The following is a 24539-nucleotide window of genomic DNA, read 5'->3' as shown; positions in this document are numbered from 1 at the left end:
ATTGCTCACCACCCGCCAACCGATGCCCAGTTAGTCCTCAAGCAGAGATCCCCCCACCCCCACCCACCTCCAGTTTCTATACTAGATGTGACATCACACGGTATGGAATACCCCTTTGGTCAGTTGGGGTCAGCTGCCCTGGCTGTGTCCCCTCCCAACTTCTTGTGCCCCTCCAGCCTTCTTGCTGGCTGGGCATGAGAAGCTGGAAAAATCCTTGACTTGAGACTAAACATTACTTAGCAACAACTGAAAACATCAGTGTTATCAACATTCTTCTCATACTAAACTCAAAACACAGCACTGTACCAGCTACTAGGAAGACAATTAACTCTATCCCAGCTGAAACCAGGACATACATTTTGTCAGAAGTCTGTTTTTCATCTTGTGGGTTTTTCTTATATCACCATGGTTGCTTCACACCTCTTAAGTGACACAGACAGACTTTCACAAGTATGCAGTGGACTTCAAGTTCAGACCTTACATGTTCTCTGTCTAAAAACTTTTCAGTAAATTGGTAAAACTTGATGGCATATCTCTGTATTCATGCTGTTGTTTCTTACCACTGGATAAGAAAACTCAGTTTGAACTTCCAAAAAAGTTTTGTGTCTGTATTTATTTTCCATTGCATGGTGGTAGTGTAATCACAAATAGAAAATGTGGGGACAGAGGGATGTTTTGTTTTGTTTTTTCACATGCTGAGTCATCTCTCGATTCTAAAAACAGTTCGCAATAAATGTACATGTAGACATGACAAAAAATGTAATGCATTGTAAAGCCACCCAGGAGCTGCCTAGTTTTATGCATTTTTAAGTTCACATGCCAGGTAGACTTAAAAACAATCCCTGAAGAGCCTTGCCTTCTGGACAGTTTAGACAAAAAGTCAGTTCCTACATAGGTGATCCCTTGGACTAGTGTAAGTACAGCATATAAATGGTTGTAGGTGATGACACATCTATCAGTGATACAGCTGACAGCCTGACATGCCACTCTTGTCTCTCAGCCTGCAGATGCTTACCCACGTGCAGCTAAAGTGATTGTAGGTGGCTTTCAGTGCACAGGCAGGGCAAGACTGAAGCTCACGTCTCTGATTCAGTTGCAACATGCCGCAGCCACTTTGCTGCCAGAACACAGATGAGGCAGCTTCAATCTCTACATATTTTCAGTTTGATCAGTAGCCAACATGTGCTTATTATTTTTTGACCTGTGGAAGGGATCTATGTATTCCTTATTTTATGTACTGCAGGATATAGACAGTGACATTCAAGGTTTTATGATTTGCATTCAGACTAAATGTGCTGTGCAAATTTATTAAGTAATAAATCTTTTTGAGTTTTTTCAACCCAGTACCATCTTTACTGAATTGAATGGTTACTGTTTTGATAGTGATGATACTTAAGACAGTGCTGAGTTCTTTAACCAAGAGAGTCATGTTAAGGAGTATACCTCATACTTTAAAGAAAGTAATGTCTCAACCACTCTGAAACTTATGAAAAAAGATCAATCCAGTCATGTATTAATTTCAGCACCTACTTGCTGTGATTATAAAAATCCACAGGCAACGCAGACATCTCTTGGATAATCCACTCACACAGATAGGCTAATATTTCAGCTTACCCCTTTTTCGGTACAGCTAACTCCCTGCAGACATTCCGTAAGTTCCATTGCAGTGCTTCCCTCCACGAGATCTTTTCTTTCTTTGCTGCTGCAGTAGTCCTGATGTCTTGAAGTCTCTTCGTTCCTGCATTTCCCCTCACTCAATGCACATCCTGCAGCCTTCACTCATCTTCAGTCCCAGAACATGGATAACAAATGGTGCAGAGAGGACTCCCTCTGTTCCTGACCATCCCAGGGCAATTTGTCCACCAATGAGTCTGCCCCAGACCGGAGAAGCAAAACAAACCTCCCCAAGGGAGCCAGCCAAATACCTGTACCTGTTGTCAAGGAATTTCCACATTTTGCTGGCCTGTTTGCCTAGCAGATTACTTTCTGGTCGACTAGTTGGCTGTCCAAAGAGCAGATCTGCAGTGGTTTGCTAACTGCCTGACTGTGGGGGTAGCATACACTGCCTCAGGCTCCAAATTAGCTGAAGAATTACTTTGTGTGTTGTACAAGTGTACAAGTGAAAGTGTGCTGCATTTTAGGTTTACTTGTGTATCTCACTCCTGTGACTTCATGCATGGTTAACACTTCACCAATTTATGATAAACTGGCTCCCTCCTTACAAAACAGTTGCTGAATACATGCAGATGGACTCCATGCTGGATGAATCTAGTGCATCTGAGATATGCCAGTGGTGCCACAGATTGTGCAGATCCATTGCAAGATGCAAGCAGTTTCTCCATGCACATGCAGTAGATTCAGTGAGAAGACACCAGACTTATCACCACACACACACAGAAAAAGATGAAAACCCCAAAAACCCAGAATAAGACTCTTTATCAAGCTACTAAGTACAAAAACAAGACAGGAAGCAACCCTGCCCTTCTCATACATTCATTTTCTATTCATGTTGATTATGCAGAAGAGGAGCTGTATTTGATCACACTGTTGGTCCATCAGGCCTCATATCTTCTCTCTGACAGTAGCCAAAGCCTGAAGATTAGAGATGAGTAAGAGAACAGAAAAAGTTTACAGGATGTATTCCCTGCGTACTCACCTAGCTTCTGACAAGTTGTACTTAGGGAACTTCCTTGCCCAGTAGCAGTTGAATAGTTTATTATTAAATACATGTTAAAAAAAAAATCTGTAACATCCCTTGGCAAGGATTTCTGCAGCTTAATTTCACGTTTTATTAAGACTCATTTCCTTTCAACTTTGCTTGATGCTGTCTAGTTTTTTGTGCTGCAAGAAGCAATGATCACTCCTTACATTCTCCATATAATTCGTGATTTAACCTTCCATTGCATTGCTCTTTTCAGACTGAGAAGCCCAAATCTTTTCTGGAGTCACTTGTGTGTAAGTCATTCCATAACTTTGATGTACTAACTATTATAGCTATTTTCTGAACCCTATCCTGTTCCGATATATCATTTTTGAGATGAGGGCACCAAAATTACACACAATATTCAAAATGTGTTTGAAATGTGGACCTATGCTGGGGCAGTATGAAGTTCTGGTTTGTTCTCTTTTCCTTTCTTTGTAATCACTAACATTTCATTTAATCTTTTTATTACAGTTGAGCACAGAGCTGGCATTTTCATAGATCTATTTATTATAACTCCAAGATCTTGCTCCTGGGTGGGAATGGTGAGCTCAGAGCTCATTTTACCTAGGAAATTAGGGTTTATTTTCCCATGTGTGTCACTCTCTTCTGAATTTTATCTGCCATTTTATTATCCAGTCAGTCAATCCCATGAAGTTCTTCCACAGTTCTTCACAGTTAGTCCTCCCTTTTTACTACCCTGATAAGTTTAGCAGACTTTCTTGTTTCAACACATCGTTCATAAGCATCTTAAACAGCACAGGATAAGCAAAATGTACAGCAGGATGCTCCTGGTAACCTTGTTCCACTGTAAACAAAAAGACCATTTATTCCTGCCCACTGTTTTCTAACTTCATCCATTTATCTATCCATGCAAAACCTTCCTTCTTTTAAGAGACTTTGGTGAGGGACTTCATCAAAGGCTTTTAAGAAATCCACATAGTTTATATTAAATGCATCCCCCTTAACCATATGTTTGTTGACACCTTCAAAGAACTCCAGCAGGTCATGAAGCATGCCTTCCCCTTAAAAAAAAAAAGTATTTACTCATCCCTGGTAAATCCCAGGTATCTGGGAAGCCACTAACCTGAACACCAAGCAGCTCCCTGCTAGGGCTCACACAACTGAGAGGAGCAAGGATTAGAGTCTTTGAGCCAAGGTCGTGAGCAAGGGTTAGAGTCAAGGTCGAGGCACTCCACTTCCAGGGTGACCCAACCTGGACCAGGAGATTATAGCATCAGTGAGGGTTACCTGCGACTACAGCCTGGCCAGCTTGCCAAGCTGCCCATCAGCAGAGGTGGGGGCGTGGGAGGCTGCAGGACTCGTGCCCCCGGGGCTGCACCCTGCTCTCCGGCAGGGCTGGAAGTCAACCAGGGGATCGGGGAGCCAGAGGGCAGCCCCACTGTGATCAGCTTGGGGCATCCTGCTCACACAAGAGGTGCTGCTTCTTTCAGCAACCTGCACTGCAGATCTCAGAAGGGCCGTCCTATTTACCAAACTGCTGTATGCATGCACAAGCAGTGCATTTGAGATGATGTCTCCAGAGTTCTGTCAGCTTCTTACATTGAGGTACATATGTCTTCAAACTCAAGGAATGACTTCCCACTTTTATCATCTCATGTAAGTAAAAACTTCAAGAACACTTTGTCTGAGTTTTTTTTTCTCTTACTTTATAAAAAAAAGTTCTCCATAAAGCAAATTCCAAACAAGAACTGTGTTGATACAGGATTATATTTTTGGAGTCCAGTCATAAAAAATAATATTAAAAATACAGGGAAACCTAATTTAATTTTTTATTGTAAGAAGACCTCAGATTTCATGTTCTCATATTCTGAAATTAGAAAGGTACATTTGCTTTTTTTTTTTAAGCAGAAAATGGAAAACATAGCAATCTGACTTCTATTGAGATTTTTTTTCAGAGTGCTGCTTTATATATAAATATGTGTTATTCGTAATTCATAGAGAAAAAATATTGCATTCACTTATTACCTTAATGAGAGATATTTAGATAGCTTGGTAACAACATACATATGAGAACTCTTTAAACTTGTGAATTAGTTTGTATGTCAGTGCAGTTATTTGTGTGTAGATATGCTTGTGTGGAAGACATAGCTTAAAGATAAAATGCATGCATGAACATAGAGATAGACCGTATGTTTTAAATATACAATTGCACGTATCATAGCTGTATTCCTTCCACTGTTCTGTTGTGCAGCTCCACTGACCTCAGTGCTTGATGGACAAATTAGGACTATACAGTACATGAGATGCTTCCACCTGAAGAAGTGCATTAGCAGAGACGCAGGGTATGTTTGAGAAAGCACTCAGCAACTAGCAGGTCCTAGGCGGGGCAAGAACAACATTTGTCTTAACTTATTCTAATCTCTGCAAAAAGAACCAGGAGGCACCATGTGTCTCAGCTCTGTCTTTGCAGTCTAGCTGCTGAGAAGAAATGAAAAGTATGGACCAGACAGGCTGATGTCATAACACTTTTAAGACGTGCCATTTTATAATCTTCAGAAGAAATCTAATTGCTAAATTTCTCTTGTAGAACGGGCTTTTGTTGTCTTCTCTAAGATCTTGTTTCACTGTTTGAAAAGTTAATGGTGCAGGATTTCTTTTGGAAGAAGGGAAAGTCATCTGTCTCTGGGCAAGCAGCACTAAAAGACAAAATCCCATACAGCTCCTGAGGGTATGTTTCTGAGCGTGAGTTACCTGGTGGAGCACCAAAGAAGGTGTGGGGTGTTCAGTAACTTTAGACATCTACGGTGGGTGCACTGCATCTCCATCTGGAGGCACTATCTCTCTGCACTCTTTGTACAGGGTCCTGATACTCCTAACTTTAGGTGTTCCTAAAGTAACTGACAGTAGATGATCTGAATCCCCTGGTGTAAATACAATGGGAACTGACCAGCAAGTGAGGACTGATAATAAACACTGACAAACTCAAGGCTGTTACAGGTAGAGGAGTTCATTCTCAGAGCAGCCAAATCATCTTGTCAGCCAAAGCCAATGAATTAATTATCAAAATAGCCTTTCTTCCTCAAGATTTTATGCATTCAGTCAAAGTGGAAATTTTTGGAAGAACATTTCAGGGGAAGATCAACTTGCATAACATGAGCAGTTACAAACCCAATCACAATATATCTGACCACCTACAGCATGAGTAGTTAAGTCAACACCACAAATACTTTGTGATCATGATCATTAATGAAGCATAGAAAATTCTGATTTATGGCAGAGTTAGCATGATGGCTCAGCAAATTAATGACATTTATGTGGGTTCCTCAAAATGGTAACAAGTATATTTTAGGATGAAAAACTGCAACACATGAATAGCCCATTTGTTTTCATTAATTCTTTTCCATAAGGTTACCAGCATAGAGTTATTCTGTGCAAGCAGAATAATATTTTTAGAAAGCTATTATAAAGTTACTCTGTAATGATTTATTTTGTTGATATTTTTAAACTTCCTTTTGATCACATTTTACTAACCCTTATCTTCTGAACAGTATATATAAAGAACTAGTAGATCTTGAGTGCACACATCTGAATTTGTCAGGACTCCTTCATAGCCATGCTAGGATAATATCCTCTAGATGGCATTCAAAGAATTGCTACATGTGCAGAGGATATTTTTTTTCCTGTATCAAAGATTTTCTTAGTAGTTGCTGTGTTTCCGTGGTTGTTTTGCACAGGTTTCGCTATATGTTTCAGTAGAGAGGGACTTGAGATGATTGCCTGTTGTAGAATATTGTAAGATTAATGTGACAAAAATAGAGATTATTGCCAATTATTGAGACATGGACCTGAATTAGGGGATCTTCCTGTTTGGTTTTGTTTGTTTGTTTGCCAAAGAACTTTAAATATCCTGTGTGAACACACTAATTTCTCAAACTTTCCAATCAAACTCCAGACTTACAATTGAATCACAAAACAAAGTGTGATATTGTGCAAAGAGAATTATTTAAAATACTTAAGGACGATTTGAAATAAGAAGATGTACTTAATGATAAAAGAGGTTGAACAATATTTTGCTCATGAAAGCATTATTTTTTATGTTATTTCAATGTAACAATATTGCTTGTAAGCAATAGTGCAATACCATGCCTAACCCTGATGGTGCTTAACACCCATGTATACCTAAATCAGCTGTCAAACTGAAAGTTGTCAAAATTCTCAAGTTCTGCATTTGTGCGTGCTCTGGATTGCCTCTGTTTTGACAGCATTAAGGAGCTTGGACACATAGTGTAATTTAACTGTAAATCTCATTCTGAGGATCAGGCACTTAAAAGTTAGACCCTGAAGCACTCAGCTCCATATCACTAGTGTACTGTGTGGATATGAGCCATTAGTTCTCACAAGCAACTACCTAAGCTGCATAGCTGGGTGTTTTCTCACTGTAAAATTTCTGCGGTGCAGAAGACTATTTAGGGATAGATAAGAGCTTATTCCAGAGGAGACCTGTATGTAACAAACTTGCCTTTCTGCTTGGGACTGAGTTAAACAGAAGGCTCTCTAATCAGGTAGTACTTCTGAATTACAAAAGGTTAATCTAGTCCATTATCTTCTCTCTGACAATAAGCAACAGGAGACACTGATGGAAGAAAATCAGGAAAGTATCAAATGGTACTTGTCCTTATGTACTCTTCCAGCTCCCAGCAGTGTTCAATAGCATGTTAGTTAATAAGGCATGTTTTCTCTGTTTCTTGCCTGAATGTCTGTCAACTTCCTAACTTTTTGTAGGCCACAGAATTTTTATGGTCCTCTTTAGAAAATGACCAGTGCAAACTCTACATGTGTCAGCAGGTCACCTAGACTTTGTCCCTTGGACAAGAAGAGGTTATGAAGGGAAGGACACCAATGCTCAGCTTCCCACCTCAAACCTTCCTGCTTTTCCTTTCTGTAGGAAACACCTTTGTTGTGCTGGTTTGGTGTAGAGATAGGAGATGAAGAATAGACTTGGGAAAAAACCTACAAGGGCAGAGTTCAGCATGCAGAACACTGAAGAACACAAAAACTGGTTAAGACAGTGCCAAGAAAAAGAATAGAAATACCAAAGGGGAATAATGAAGGAGCTCTGAGAATTCAGAGGCTCTTGCTGAGAGGGCAGTCATCAGATAATTAATTTCTTGGAAATAAAAGACAAGTTCCTTAAACTAAGTGATGCACTGATCTGGAAGTGTGAATGCTCAGGTTCTGTCTGGTCTCTGTCAGAAGATTGTCTATTAGTACATGAGCATGGATATGTGTAATAAGTATAAACCCACAAGCTTCAGGGCATGAGCTAACTAGTAGCTAATAGTTGAAGAAGCTTCCCTTTTGAAAGGTTATTCCATAATTGCCCAGGATTCCACAAACCTTCCTTTGAAACATCTTTTTCTGCCCATCATCTGATCTAATTTCTAGGCCAGTCTGTTTTCTTGGTGTTTTAATTTTTATACAAGCCAGACAAAAACTCTTTATCTCCCAATGGTTCTTAAACTCTGGGGAGTTTTGTCTTTGTGAATAAAAAACACTCAATCTTCTTGAAAGAGAAAAACACAAAGACGACATTTATTTTTCAAATGCATTTAGTAAGTGTGACATGTTTTCAGAATATATGAGTACAGTAGTCAGAAAGAGCCACTGCCTCTTCTGAATGTCAGATCCTAGACATAAGAGAAGTTAGAGGTGAGAAAGACTATCCACCCATTCCATCTGGCTGCTGTTTGCTTTTGGTGTTAATTTGCCCTGATGCCTTCAAGTGTCATTGCTTCTATCCCTCACCTTGAGAGCCTATCCTCAGACTCAGACGTGCAAATACCACTGCGATCTAACTAATAGAAGACATAAATTCTCTCTCACTACAGAGTGTGTTCCCTGATATTTTGTCTATGATTTCTTGATAATTTCTTACCATGCTACTTCTATTCATTAATTCTCTCCTGCCATTCACAGAAAGCAGGAGAGAATTACTGCAACTTACCTTTGTAGACTGCTATTATTTGCATATAAGCAATGTGCATCATCTTTCCTGAACCTCACCTCATGAGTCTCCTATTAATTGTTCTTTTCCAGTTCTTTATATCTTTCCATTGTATTTCCAGCACAGCTGCATACTGTCTCTGTATCCTATCCAAAGAGTTAATCAGGTTCAGCTAATGCAGATGTATTAGTTTCAGTATACAAGCTAACTGGCTAACTCAGATATATCTATGTGATGCTGTGTTGGGTCATATAGATAAACCCAACTGAAAAAAACACTTTATTTAGAGTGTTGACATATCTAAAATTACTCTTGCATTGCTCTAGAGGTCACCTTTAAAGATCCATAGCTGATTTTGTACTAAGCTTCTGTGCTAACAGTAGTGATGCATTTATTGAATGCTGTGGCTCAAACTAGGGGACACATTTGATCTACTGGCAGCCATCTCAAAACAGGAAGCTCCAGTGAGCAATCTGTGCCACCCTAAGATGGTGCCTATGACAGGCATCATACATTGCCCTTTGGAGTTGCCTGTATCCCTCTAACTACAGAGGGAATCAAGAGAACTTGCCAAAACTAAAACCCAGTTTTTAAATTATTTGAGTCAAGTAAAATGAATTCCAACCTACTTGACTAGAAATTGAACACCTAACATACATTTGACAATAGCAGTGCTTTTCAGTGATTCATGTACATCAAATACAAACCACTGACTTATTGGCCTTCTAGAGGTGTTTCTCATTGTCTGTATGCCAGAGTTTAAAAGGGTGTGCTTTTCTGTGCATACGTCTTCATATTAAAGATTTAAAAGATACTTGACCTTATGTAAAACAGAGATAGACTAAACCATAGTGTTTATTGTTATTTAATGATTCTTTGTAATGAACAGATGAGTGCATAGCTTTGGAATCTTTTTTGCATATATATAATAATATATAAAATAATTTTGTTTGTAACATCACTGGGAGGATTAATTTATAAAGGTCTATTTATTTTTTGTCACTATGATTTATAAAATGCTTTGTCAAAAGCAACATTTGTGGGGAAATTGTTTGAAGATGTACATTTTAAGTCAGTATCAGATGTGTCTCCATGTGCTTACACATATTCACTCAAAATGTTGACGTACAGTAGCTCTGACATTCTCTGCACCTGCCAATAAACAGCTTTTACAGAAGGTTCACAGAAGATGTTAAAATAAAATATTCATTATTTTCTTGATAAAACCTCTTTCAGACCTGTAAAGTACTGTTTGACAGAAAATGACCTACAATCTGATGTAGTCTCATATTTTGATATAAACAAGAGCAGGAAAGATTTGCTGAAACAAGTTTACATTTTACGTTTGTCTTTGTTACATCGCAGGATGAGTAGCAATTAATGGAGTGAAAAGATTGCAGATTTCCTGGTGCTTTTTAACCTGCTTATTTCATTTTCAAACTTCTGAGATCAATTTAGCAGCAGGAAGTTCTGCCGAGCAGTTTGGTTCCAGTTGACCCTGGAGGGGTTGTTGCTGAATGAGACTTACTTATAGCTCTGTTTCCATAATGACACCTAGCTGCAATAAATGACGCCTTCTTAACCTCAAGTTGTATTTCCAATAAATTTATAGCAATTCCCAGGTTACATTAAGAGGTTGAAAACAAAGTTCTCTGGAGAAATGTGTCGCCACAGGTTGTACCCACATCATAGGGCACCTAGCAGTGCTGGCACGGTATTTATAACTTACATAACACATTGTCTGGAACATGTCTTTCTTCACACTGATTAACATCGTTATGGTAGCAATCTCAATCTGCTGATAAACCAATTTCTCCCACCTCCTCCTCTTTTAGCACAGGTTTCCTAAAAAGGAAACCCTATAAGCCACTCTGCCTTCATTTTTAGGAGGAATCCTGCATGTCAGGAATAGTTCCCCAGGAGAGCACACACACCAATTTCAAACGTGCCACCACCCGACAGTCGGTGGCTTGCCACAATGTCTGAGTCAGGAGGAACAGTGAACAGTACAACAATAACATATGAGCTTGTGAAAGCAGCACATTGCTGGTTAAGAACATAGTGTTCTGTTACTTCTGCTGTAGGTACCATAGCAAGTTTTATAATCGTCACAAGAGGTGATGGGAAGGGAAGTGATTTGCCCGGGGGACCTCTTGCACCGTCCCCTGTGCCATCAAATACTCTCTTACTTAATCCAGAACAAAATGCCTGGAAGAAGCAAATGAAGTGAAGAGGTTTTTTCCCCAATTACCATGTTCTTGCTGTGCCATTCAGCCATGTATGTTGTTGCTACCTGGTGTGAGCTGATATGCCAGTGCCCAAGACCATAGTGTTGTCTTCTGTCAAACAAGGACAGAGAAGCTCTGATTTTGGGAGAGCCGTTCCCTCAGGAATCCCAGTGACCTATTAGATCTTTAAGCCACTTGTCTCCTGCTGCTCCAGCAATAAAAGGCAATGGAAGGGAGCCAAGAATCTGCTTATTCTGATGCAGATGCCTTTGGTTGTCAGAGGGCATTGATTTGACGTGATTTCCATTTATACGACAGGCAACACTTTTCAGTTTTGCAGATTTTTTGTTTGTTTGTTTGCATGTGATTCCTGGAATCACACCCCTCCACTAAGCTTGTTTGAACTGAATTTATTCTGCTTGCTTCAGAAATACAGAGTGTATAAAGTAACTCCTTAAAACATAGATGTATGTAAAACATTTGTGTGGTCTTTTTTAGCTATTGATATTTAATGAAATGTTATTAAAATGTTTTAAACTGTTCACTGTATTATAAATTTGCCAAATATCTCACAATACTTTTTAACTCCGAAGGGTTTGCACATACATCTCGTCAGATAGAACAGAACATCCACACAGGCTGACTGACAGCTGATAAGGCTTTATTTTATACAATTTCTTTTAAGTATTTTGTACTATAATCTATTTTGAAGAATCGGGGACTGAGCAGGTCCTGTTAAAAGTAAAGATCTAGGAGTGCTTCTGTCTCAAGCTTGCAAATTAATGAATGGCAGCACATTCTGTAAGTGAAAGAAAATCTGTATTGTTGCAAAATCATATGGGTGAATAATTACTGTCTTCATACATAAGATCAACAACAGATGAGAGAGAAATTAAGCAGCAAGGAAGAAAGAGTTGTATTATGGAACATAGGAAAAAATTATGTTGAATCTATGTTTAGTCTGGAGGAAATTTGGGGGTTGCATCTATCCTGACCTTTTCCCCACAACACTGTAGCAGAATCCGTTTTTTGATGATGGTATTAGGTTCACTTGCCTTCCATCCATAATTTCTGAGCAAGAAGAGAAAATCTGCAAGAGGAAAGAATTTAAAATGGAGGGAAAGATTATAATTATAGCTTGCTGGAGGCCTATTTTTCAGTGAATGAAGTGCTTCAAAAGAAGCATACTGTTATGCTTTCTTTTGAATACAAACCTTCAGGGAACTAGTGTAAGAAAATAAAGTAAAAACATTATTTTTTCACCCCAAACTTGTTAATTTACTAGCTCTAATGCCTTGTCAGGAAAACTCCATGCTCAACTTTGAACTTCAAGGTTAGTGCCAGTAATAGTATCCCCTCCAAGTATTATAACTGAATTACCACTGAAATGATTAGGAAGATAAGAGACTCTATTATGTGAAGAATCAAATATCTTTTCTAGTCACTGTACTAATTGGAAGCAGCCTTGTATGGTAAGAAAAAGAATTTTTACTGAATCCAGCATAAACCGAAAGATGTTTCAGCTATGTGGACGTCAGAGAGATGGGTTATGAACTGGGTTTTTTTATAAAAGTTTAATTTATGTTCATATATCTATTATTTTTTTCCATATGAACTTGAGCTTAGTTTTTAGTCTTTAACACACGCACACTTCTAACATGGAAGTGCTCACATATTGGAAATAATGGAAGGTATTGACATTCACATTGTACGTTAGCATAGCTCTGTCAAAAGATTAAAGAAAATCTCTAGAGCACAACCAGAAAAGAATATAAACATAGGTCTCCTGAATCCATATCACATTCCTCACTCATAAAATAGTCTCTCTTCCCTTATCCCACAAAGATAGCAACAGAAAGATTAACAAGCAAACACAAAAAAAAAAAAGGATGAAGTGCATGTCTGCTGGAGGACTAATAACCATATTGCAGGAATGAAGACAGCTGTAGATGATAGGCAGCACAACTACATCCTTGTCAGTTGACCGATAGTACGTGTCACACATGGCGTTAGTAATGGAGGCTGAAGGCTTTTGGCCTCTTAGCTTCCCGGTAAATCCTTCCTTGGGAAATAGCTCAAATGCTAATAATACTGGAGGCATTACCATTGATCAGGAAATGTTGTTTCATTACTTCCAGTTCCGTTACTGGCGTAAAATGTCTCCCCTAAGAAAACATCTTTTTATTGCTTATTACCTTTCTTACAGACTTTCTAGAATCAGGAGGAAAATCAATATTTTTCTTACTGTGCCCTGAAATAAGAGTTTTTCCAAGTGTGGGATCATGAATAAAATCTCAGAGTTCATTTATTGCTATGTATAATATAAAAACATACTCAGTGTCCAATAGTATAGAAATTCTAATATAGTTATAGAACCTAGGCTGGTGAAACACTATATAAATATAATAGCATTTTCTGGTATAGAAAAAGGTGGAAAGGTTGTTTTTACCATCCAAAAAACACTTGAAAATTGGACCTTGGTACATCTTTATAATTAACAATTATAAATACCACTTATGTATCGTTTGACAAAAATTTGACAGTGGTCTTTTTAAAGTATAGCTGTATTTATAAAGAGAAACACAAATCTAGACCACTTTTTCCTTTTTAATCTAATATTATCAGTAGTTTACAAAAGAACTTTCTAGTATTACAGTTAAGCAACAGGAGAAAACATTTGAAAGTAAATGTACCTACACCATATTCTGTTTCATTAATTTCCTAAAATTTTTGTTGAATGGGCTTGGGATAATTAGATAACCATAGCTTTCATAGTGTTAAGCATAGTTTACTGTGTGATTCAATTCATGCCATTAACCTGTGATATAAGCTTGGAAAAGTCCTTTCTCTTAATGAACAGGAAAACAGTCATCTTTTGTTTTTCTGACCAACAAAGACGTGAAACCCAAGTCAACATAAATTAGTCCTCACAGCATTGATATTTCTTCCACCCTCAGCTGTCCTTCCCTTAATGAAAGAAATTGTTCCCCAACAAGAGGAATGTAGGCTCCCTGCAGGATGCTAAAGCAGGTTTCCTCCTCTAACTGTATCGTATGAAACTAGGAGGGATCAATTTATGAGTTTTCAAAGAGAAGCAAGGTTGCTGAGTGGGCCTCACTTGGTATTGTCCCCCAATTAACAGTTGGGAAGTGGCTGAGGTAGGAGAGAAAGAAGAGGCAGGGAGGAGGCTGGATTCCCTCCTCTATTGGGAAACTCCTACTCAGAAAACATGTGATAAAGCCCTATATTTTGGTGAGTCTGGTCTTTCCTGTACCCTGAAGCAGGCAGAGGTCTCGAGGAAAGAATAACATGTAATTTTGCAATTCAGATTATTATTGGTTATGGTAGAGGTATAGAAAGGTCTAACTAAATTAAACCACATTATCCCAAATGGCAGTATTTTACACATTGAGACGCACAGCTGCCTTGTGAAGATGGTGGCCAAAGGAGTGAAGTTGCAGTCCTCACCACAACATATGTACAGTTCAGATCCCACTTCCACTTGGTCCCCTCCAAATTTGTACCTGCTGGCACTTCATTGGCTTTGGCCAAAACAGACACAATGCAGGGAGGGGAAGGAGGGAAGAGGACAATGGTCATGCAGCTGGTTTTGTTTGTTGGATGGTAGGGTTTTTTAGCAAGAAAGTGATTGTGCATACCTGGTAGGGCCTGTCCTGCCAACCAATAAAAGGCCATTGAGTTGTCATGGTTCCTCTTCACCAAAGAAGTAAGATTTGAAATGACATACCAGAGGGGTAGAGCACTCCAAGCCCAGACAGACATCAGGTGAGCTTTTGTCATCAGCTGCCATTGGGTCTGAAGCTTCTTCATAGTGAATGGGTACCATATCAAAGTTGTTCAACCCTGGAAACAAGGGGAGAAATGCTGGCAATACTTTGCCTGCTTTAAACAGTATGAAACAAGAAATTGGAAAATTAGAAAATGGACTAAAGGAAAATATCTTCAGAAACCCTACAGATCACCTATTTTGAAATCAGACAGTTACAGATAATGGAAGTCAACTTCAGAAGAAGAGAAAGTCTCTAGAGAAATGACACTGGGAGATTTAGAATGAAATAAGCTCGCTCTGAATTAAGGAAGGAATTTTCATTATTCAATACAAATTTAAAAAGACAAAGAAACTTATCAGACTAAATTAAATGAGGAGCTCACAGCATTGTAGATGACTCATTGTAATTCAAGAAATTTATAGCAGTGTAGAGGAAAACATAGAGAGCAGATGGTGCAAAGAATCCTCAGTACAAAACAGAGATCAGTGCTGAGCTCAAGAGCCAGAAACCATCCTTCAGCCTAGTACCAATGGCAAGAAAATGCTGCCATTAAAGTGATTAAAAGCCATGCTGAGCTTCTAAGCGTTTTTTTTTTTCAAATGGTTTCATTGGGTAACCAAATTAGAGCTCTCCTGCAGCTACTGGATTTGAAACAACTAATTAAAAGAACTTCCCATTGATTCATCATAGGAACGTTAGAGCAGTCTTTATAAATGGCCAAATAGATTTACCTGCCTTACAATTTTCCAGTTAAAAAGAGCTTTAACAATAAATGGATAGGATCTTTAGGGTCTAAATAACTTCTGCTCTAGTGAGCAACTGTTACAAGAAGCTGAAATTTCTCCGTAGAAAGTATTGCTTTTAGTAGCACTTCACAACAACTAAAGAAATAGAAACTGATCTAGCTTCAGTCTTTAATTACTTGGTTTTATTTGTCTGTTTCTTGGTACAATAAATTTCTGACTGGAATCCTTTTCCTAGAAGTCATTATTTCCTCTGAGATGTGAATAGATAAACTCTGTGTGACAAATATAGGATCATCCTTCTGAACATATAAGAAATGGTCAATGGTGGCTCTTTTGTGGCTTTTTGTGAAAAAGTACACTTTTTTTTTTGCCTGGTACCCTAATACAAACACAAATATGCTGCTTATATTCACAGCCTTACGTACACACCTCTGCATTTTGATTTAGAGGATGCAGTGCTGGCACAGTGCTGCAGGTGTGATGTGAGCCTTGCTTTGTGGGGTTTTCAGTTTCAAGTGTGGGTCAAGCACAGCTGGTTTGGGAAAGGGCTAAAGTAATTTTCTTCCTCTAATTTGCTACTGAGTTGTTTCCCAGGTAGAAAACTTGGGCTATTTCTTATACTGAACTTTTGAGACAATCTTCTGATGTGCCAGGACTGTGTTTTGACAAGCACTTCCTCAAATGGAAGAGTTACTGTGGTGAGCTCAGGCTGAAACCACGCATAAATTGCTGTATAAATTTGGAAATCAGAACCCAAAGAAAAATGCACAACATGCAGTACATATGAAAAGCTTATAAAGGTTAGGTCATAATTTGAAGAAGTGTAATAGCAGTAATCTATATTTTAAAAGCCTAGAAGGGCCAAGAATATAATTATATCTACGGTTTAACCTGGTGTTTTCTGTAATCAGCCTCAATCATTTCGCAAGGATTTAGTTGTCTGACCAGTGAACCCCCAAATGCAGTGAGATGAAGCCATGATATGCTGGGAAAGGTGGCCCAGCTGATGCCTGTCACCCGTGAGAAGGTGCACAGGGTATACCAGACGTATCTGAAACGTTGCTATAGCTCCCTCAGACCCGCCTGTAAATCACAGCTCGATACCAGTGAATGACTCAAAACAACAAATAGTAAACAAATTTATATGAGCAATGCCCTCAAAGGCCCTTGATCAGTGTTTAGCAAATACAGATCCATGTTTGCTAGGTCCTATTTTCCTTTAAACAGACCTATCTTTGTTCCCTGCTTGGAGTTGCTGATTCTACCCCAGAGAAATATTACATGAGCTCAGGTTCATCAATTTCAAGAGTAAAAATTTCATTTTAACTGAGGGAGTAGTTATATGTACCCAGGGATAACTTTTTGGCACAGAACCTATGAATACTTTTTATTTATTTATTTGTATTTTGTTCTATTCAGTTACTTGCATTATGCTGTTTAAGAACTTCCTGAAAAACAAGTTAATCTTTTATTCAGCATGGCAGGAATTCTTTCTTTCTCTCATTCCCTTGCATCAGACCTATGGCATAAGTACAGGTGTAGGACAGCTTCCTGTGTAAGCTCTGTTTTGTCCAATTAATACTTTTGGTAAGTTTTTTCATGTAGTGTTACATGTTGGGTTGGGGGTTTTTTTCACATCAGAGAGGACTGGACTGTCATACCACAGAATAGTTATCCACAGGGAGGATTGACAGTGGATGGAAGTTTATTTTCTCTCTCGGATAAATGCACTGTCACAGAGAAGGAGATTGTTACGTGCATGTCTCTGTGTAGAGTTTCCCTTTTTTCAAAGGAAAACAACCAGGTTTGTTTTCTTTAGTGTTTGTTTGCATTCTAGAATTTATTTATTGTTTTCATATCTTAAACTTCCTGAAATATTTACAGGAAAGAAAACTAAGGCATGAAATTTTGTGACTAGGAGCGGATTTTTATTTCATTATCCTAGGGAGACTCTTTCATTCAAAAGATAAAAACTGAAGTCATAAAAATGTGTTATTTTTAGGGCACAGCTCCTTGGAAGCTTAGAAGAGGTTAAGAAGGATTCATAATAGAGAGGAATGTGGGAGGTTGTGTAATAAACTGATATTTGTTAGTGGAAAGACAAGTATCGAAAGCTGTGAACCACTAGGAGAACTTTTTTTTTTTAATGGTAGCTGGTTTGTTCAGCTTACTCAGTTGTCTTCAAGACTGTTGAACAACATGACTGGTTTTGTTATAGCATTTGGGAAAGCTGCACATCAATACTATTAAAACAGCATTAGTGTCTGGAGAGTATTAGACCTCCTTTGACATGCTTGACCAGATTAATAAAATAAGCAAAGATCATTTCCTAGAATGCAATTTTTGCACCATTTGAAATTATTGCATAGATAACAGTGCAGTTTCTTTTCCAAAAGGGCAGAAAATCCATTTCTTAGAATTAGTTAACCCCATACTGAGACAATTTGGCTCTTGGGTGCATCCACCCATGTTGGGGCCCTTCCAAAAGCTGCTAGAATTGGTTCCTACTCTGCTGCAGTCCTGCAGTATCAATTACAGCAGGTAGGTTTGGGGGTACCTTTGCCCCCCCAGTTTGCCTGTAAGCCAATCCCTGCCACTGGCCTCCTCTAACAAGCTGGCTCTTCCATGTACACAGCTACCTCACTGACGGGCTAAAATGCCCTTTCTGCTGCCAGCCCCGCTAGCAGAAATAAGATTCATTGCATCTGTTTTAAGCTGTGTCACTTTATTTTACCCCAAAGAGTAAACTGAATGTACATTTTACACAGTTTAATTATAATATTTAATGAAGATTATACTGAATACTGTCTCTGAAATGTGGTTCTGCTCTGGACACAATGTCCTCAAAGCCAGCAGTGCAACCTGATTGCGTGCAGCTGGTGGTGGGGACTGGCACAGGCACTTCTTCCTATATTTTTGTATATAGCCATTTTTCAGAACCTGGTCTGCACTTTAACAGAGGAGTTACTAGTATGTACTTGAGCCATTAATTCCAGGTTATATGGTTTCCCTGAGAATTGCCATCTGTCATGCTTTTCTGTTTGGAGGTCACTCAAAGTTACCTCAGGTTGGTAACCTAAGACAGTAGATTGAAAGGATAAACCATGTGCTTCGTCTTTAACCCTTAGTTATCCTTTTCCCTTTCAGCACCGTCCTTGATAGGTATGGTAAGGAAGGACTGGGCTTCCCAAAACAGCATTGCCCTCTCTTGGCAAGAGCCGGACTTTCCCCATGGAGCAATTCTGGACTACGAGATCAAGTACTATGAGAAAGTAGGTCTCACTTACAGCATCACCCAAACTCAGATCCTAAAGAGCAATATGTTTCATATTTTTAATATTTAAAACAAGTACTTTAAACTTTTCACTTGATCCCACATACAATGCTATATAAGTAGATGTTTTATTTTGTACTGATTTTTTGTTGGTTTACTTCTAATTTGTTAATGACTGTCTTGTTTCACATCAGAATCAAGTAGGGCAGCAAGCAGGCGGTAAAGATACCTGTCTCATAGTAACTATATTTACAAACATGGATAAATGGATCATATGCTTGAACATATTTTGATTTATGAACTGTAAGAACTTTACATTACAGTGACACTGAAATAATACAATTGAGGTGAATATCAATGCAATTTCATTTTGCAGCATTATTTAGCAATAATCTGTGCTTAAATGATAGAGTGCACCAGCCTTGTTTAGAGGGTTACAGAAGGTTACAAGCGAGAGAAACTGTGTGACATTCATGTCAAATTTCTTGGCATTCTGTCAAAATTACATGATTTCACACAAAAGAGAGCAACATGCATTACAAGTAAAGGTAAAAGGTACATACTCAGCATGTCTTGTGAAAGCATAATTTGAAGCCTGCTTCCCCCAAAGGACAAAGCACATTTTGTCATTTCCAGTTGGCTACAGAGCCTTGTACCACTGTAAAATTTAGTGCTAACCAGTGCCTTTGTTACTAAAGACATAGACAGTAAATGTTTGGTGTCCATACCTTAAACAGTTGCTTGCTAAGTCAGTTCTTGCTGTTTCTCTGTCCCCATCTGAAAGTCACAATGGAACTAATGGATATGTGAGAAGACCACAAAGAACAGAAATATAAGCAAAGCCTTGAAAGAAAGATTTAAGGATGTTAGGCTCTGTAAATACCTGAGAATTTTCTTCCTTGGCTGCACTTCTCTATTGAGATTATGCAGCTTTAATAATGCAGAAAAGAAAGGGTAAATTGGGAAAAAAAAAATCCAAACGATTTAAATAGCACAGCTAGAGGGAGAAGACAGATTGCTTAGAGTATTTGGTAGCCAAAGCAGGGAAACCTTATTTTCCTACACTAATGGGAGTCCTTCAGGTTTTGATCCATTACCATAGTAAGCCACATTATGACTTGCACTGCCCTTGTTTTGTCTGTTGATATTAAAATAATAACCAGGTGAATTAAACAAGAGAAATAGTGAGATTTTTTTCAGTTGAATAGGAACAATTTCCAAGATCCAAACCCATTCATATGGATGTTAAATTATAAAGCTTAGATTTATAAAAATTCTTTATCAATACATTATCTGCCAATATCTGTCAATACAGAGCAACATGGCAAATAGCTCTCCTTAGAGGTCTACCTATTACTTAGTCTTGTCCATTGTGCAGCAAGACTACATACACAGGCTTCATGGCCCTTTGGTATATACAGTTTAAACCACTCCTATTTGTTTCTACCAAAAAAGAACCATTTTCTGTTTTCACCTTTTATAATGCATAAGGTGCATGTTCTAACTATAAACTTCCCTCTTAGGTGTAGGGAGATAAATGCACTGCTGGCATCTTCCAGTACTGTTGCACAGGCGTTATTTTCTTCCAAAGTCACTAACTGAACTAAGTGCTTAGCTCTTGAATACAGCTTTTATTAGTAAGTTAGAACAGGCATGATCCCTGGCAATGCTAGGTAATAGGCAGAATGAGAGACAAACAAGCCAGCAATAGCAGTAAGATCACTTATCTAAGCAGAGGAATAGTTATGTGACAGATTTTCAAGAACTCCCTTGGAGACTAGATTCTAGAGCAGAGAGGTGAATAATCTAGTACTGCAAGTCAGTCTGCTGGTTTACAGTATTAAATTAGAAAATGTGATTTTATACCACTTCATTTAAGTAGTGCTGAAGAAACCTACATTATAACTGTAACACTGGGTAAGTATAGTGGCCAAATGCAAATGGGATTTGTATATTGAAAACAAAGAGGGACAGCTCCTACCTCAAAGCCAGAAAATATTAACATGCACAATCAATTCAGTTATTAACAGTTTCAATTAATTCATTCTTCTTCACCTCTGTGTATTAAATAGCATAGTTTGTGTAATTTCAGGGGTAGATGTAGCAAGTGAAACTATAACCTTTCAGCATTCCCAGTAACCCTCAAAGAGGGAAATATCAGCATTCATGTTCTCAGCAGCATTGACAAAGTAGGGATGGTGTTGCATACCCACAAGAAATGTGAATAAAGTGAAATAATTGTCTCCTGGATTTGATATGAATTTACCACAAAGACATCCCTCTATTGGAGAGTGAAAAATGCAGGTAAAGTTCAAGAACATGTTAAGTATTAAAAGCTCAGGAATTTTATTAATGTCTTAAGGAGTCAAGAAAAAAGCAGTAAACAGTAGTCTTAGGAACTTATAAACACACTAATTAGTAAAATGGAACAGATTTTGCAGTCTTGTCCTTATCCCTTTTTACCTGTCATTTGTGTTTTAAAAAGAAAAGAGGTTTTATTCTGATATACAATACATGAAATTGAAGGTCTCCCTCAAATACACTCAGTCCCTCAAATTCAACCGACTGTATCAGTTTCTTAACTTTGTGAAACTCTGTAGAACTCTGCAAGGTTTAAAAGTTTTACAAGTATGAACTGCTTTTTCTTATAAGATTCCTTGTTGACATTTGCAAAATTGTCAAGATGACATTGGGGAGCACATTAGGGGAGCATGCTTGCTTTTAATTATAACCAGTAGGAATTCTGCAGCTCACAAATGGAAGTCGTATCTTGTCATGTGCTCCCAAGGTTTCAGGAAAGATATGTAAACTTACAGAAATCAAGTAGCCATCTATTAAACTACTGTGAGCGCTCCACAAAATGGGGCAGTTTCCAACAGTTTCATAAGTAAGACGTATTAGTGACAGTGAACCCAGAACATAGAGATGCATCTTTCCATGCATATCCAGAACAAGTTGAACATGGGAAGGAGGCTAGACTGTGCTAAGTATGCAAGGAACTCATATTTGCCCTCTTGTGCAATACAAATTGCATACAGAGAAGTATCGAAAGTTCAAGTCCTCTTACGAAAAATATTCACATCTTCTCAGAAAGACTTTACCAAATAGTAAAGAAATAAAGTAGAGAAGGAAAGTTGTACAAGGCTATCAATAAGCTACAAGTAGGGAACACATACAATAATTTAAAAATATAATAAAGCAGCTCATTAATTTCTTTGCTTTAAAGCACCTTCTTCCCTATGACCTTCATTTCTTCAGTGAATTGCTGCAAAATACTCAGAATCATAACTTAAGAGAATATTGTTTGGCTTTCTGTCAGTGTCTAAAAATGAAAATCTTCAGAGAATAACAGAACTTCGTTGTGAGCCAATTCGATATGGATTGTACAGATTTTTAGTTTCCTGTTTAGGAATACACTGTTACGTATTTATGTGGTTGGCTGACAAGAGGTCACTTTGTTCTTCAGCTTTTCAGCCAAAAATGCAGTGAACATAAGCTGACCTAGGACATAATTAGAGAGCTGACTTGGCCTGTGAGGAGAACAAAAGTTCCTAGACATTCAGTCCAAGATGCTAAGAGTTTCTGTCATGGTGAAGAGAAAAAGTTTTCCATTGCTTGAATAGTTACGTGATGTAACCAGAGAGAGAATATCATGATCCTGAAATAATACTGTATATTGAGGGCTGGTAGTTGAAATATCTTACTTCCGGTAGATTATGAATCATTCTGAAAACTATACAGTTAACAACATTTGTCACCTTAGACGATAAGTGAGTCTTTACAACAACACACAAAGAATCTTTTAAATGTTTGACCTTAGAGATCTAAGACGTACTCTGAAAAGCACTTCTTCATAGACCTTCTTTGGAGTCTTTATAGATACTAAATATTTGCAAATTATCTCTGTTGATACAGGATGTCTGCCCTATTCTGCAATCCGTTATCTATCCATACTATTTTATAATCCTTTAATGTCTTCCACAAACAGCCCAGTACTTTTAAAAGAAAAAAATCTCTCATAGGCAGTATTGTCTTTCCCTTTAAAAATCAAGCTCCAGTTATCAATATAATCTCAGTTTCCTTGCTAATAGTGATCAACTTTTCTTTTATACTTTAAAACTACCACTCAGACACTGACCAAAGCTTAAACTTTTTGAAAGATTCCAGAGCATCATAGTCTATTCACCTCTCACCAGAAAGGTCACATGTTCAAGTCAGATGGAGGAGCGGGATAAGATACAGCCTTGTTACAGCCTTGTAATGACGCTGGGTCCTTCTGTAGGAATTCCCTCACAGGAAAGGAAACACAGTATGCAGTGGATATAAACCATACCAGCTGCACTTCAGGTTGTGCAGTTGAACTGGAAGATGCTTATTCCTCCCCTTTTCCACCCAAACTCTTAATCATAAAAAATTAATGCTCCCTGACAGCCGTATTAAGCATACCAAGCTGTATACGTAGCAGCAACTGTCTAGAGTTTGTTCTCCCATACGGCCCAAATACACCAGCTGGATTATATTTTCTGTTACACACAAGACAATATATAATTAGCTGAGGAAGACTGTCTATAGAGAAGAGATTTTAATGGGATGTACCCAAGCAGTATTCCAAGGCATTGCAATGGCATCTCCAAATAGAGAATATCTTTTGGAACAGGATGTAGGATGGAGGGGCTGGCTGATGTTTCTTCTCTTTCTTGTCTTTTGATAAAATTTACACTCAAGCCAAATCCCTTTGACAAAATACTTCCTTTTGTTGGCAGACTCAATTTGCAACTCATAGGCAGTTTTCACATAAAAATTTTAACCCATCTCCATATGACATCAAGTGGACAGGATATGTAGGATATCAGATATGACTTTTCCTCCATTCCAGTATTATTTAGAGTTGAATTAATAAATAAAAGAGAGAAAATAACTGATCAGTAGAGGCAAGGGGGAAATTAGTTTTCCAATGAGATTTTAGAAAGAGATGAAGAGCTGATGAGGCAGAGAGATAGAGGAAAGTACCAGATTTAAAGAATTAGAAAGCAGTATGACCTTGTTAATTTTTCTGTCAGCCTACAGCTGTATTTATTTAACTTATATGAGAAATGATGATCCTTCTTAAAATCTAATATTAAAACAAACACTGCTATTTTTTTGGATATTCATTAGTATGAATTAAAATGAGCAATCCTGAATTTGAGTAGTAAAATACGTAAGAAACATTGAGGTAAATGACTTGATAGGAATAATGTGAAAATTTAAGACTATCAACGCGTAATGTTTTGAATGTAATTTTGTCTTTCAGAATTGTTTGTCTACAGTAGTATTCTGTAGTTTAAAGCAAATCTATGTGTCTAGAAATATGTGCACCATATTATTTCAAGGCCGTGGAAGTGTATATGTATGATAGATTACAGACGCTGTGCTTTGACGGCAAAAAGATGTGGCACTCTGCATGTACAGAGGTATGAACTGATATCCTTGCTATTTTTTTCCACACTTTTTGAGGAACAGATAATCTTGTGCTTTGCTCAGTACCACACTGAAGACTAGCACAGCAATAGCACAGTCCTGAGAGCCCTGGGAACACGCCAAGCTCACTTTCACGCAAGTGCCCAAGTTGTTTCATTCCAGCTTTTTTTCCCATGTGAGCTGACAGTGTAAGGTGTGTGAGACTCATCCCGCTTTAGGACAACAGATGTTCCTTTGTGTCTTCTCCGGCTAAGGAGGTATTTCATTATGATCTTCTCAGATTAATTCAGTTCTGTTCAGGCAGAACCTGACCCTACTTGAGTATTGGCTGGAATCTAACCTCAATGAACAGGAGCCATACATGTTCTCAT

General features: G+C 38.1%; 1 protein-coding gene across 1 annotated transcript in view; it reads left to right on the top strand.

Annotated features, from left to right (window-relative positions):
- The window catches only part of EPHA6 (EPH receptor A6), a 531573-nt gene that overhangs the window by 355427 nt on the left and 151607 nt on the right, over positions 1 to 24539 (top strand). The window contains exon 6 of the mRNA XM_010567652.1: positions 18582 to 18706. Within this exon, the coding sequence (XP_010565954.1) occupies positions 18582 to 18706 (125 nt within the window). The remainder of the gene's footprint in view (positions 1 to 18581; positions 18707 to 24539) is intronic.

This window comes from Haliaeetus leucocephalus, unplaced genomic scaffold (assembly GCF_000737465.1).
Source record: "Haliaeetus leucocephalus isolate CR32 unplaced genomic scaffold, Haliaeetus_leucocephalus-4.0 Scaffold228, whole genome shotgun sequence".
Classification (NCBI taxonomy): domain Eukaryota; kingdom Metazoa; phylum Chordata; class Aves; order Accipitriformes; family Accipitridae; genus Haliaeetus; species Haliaeetus leucocephalus.
Note: the sequence above shows the minus strand (reverse complement) of the source record. Positions and strands in the feature narration are given on the sequence as shown.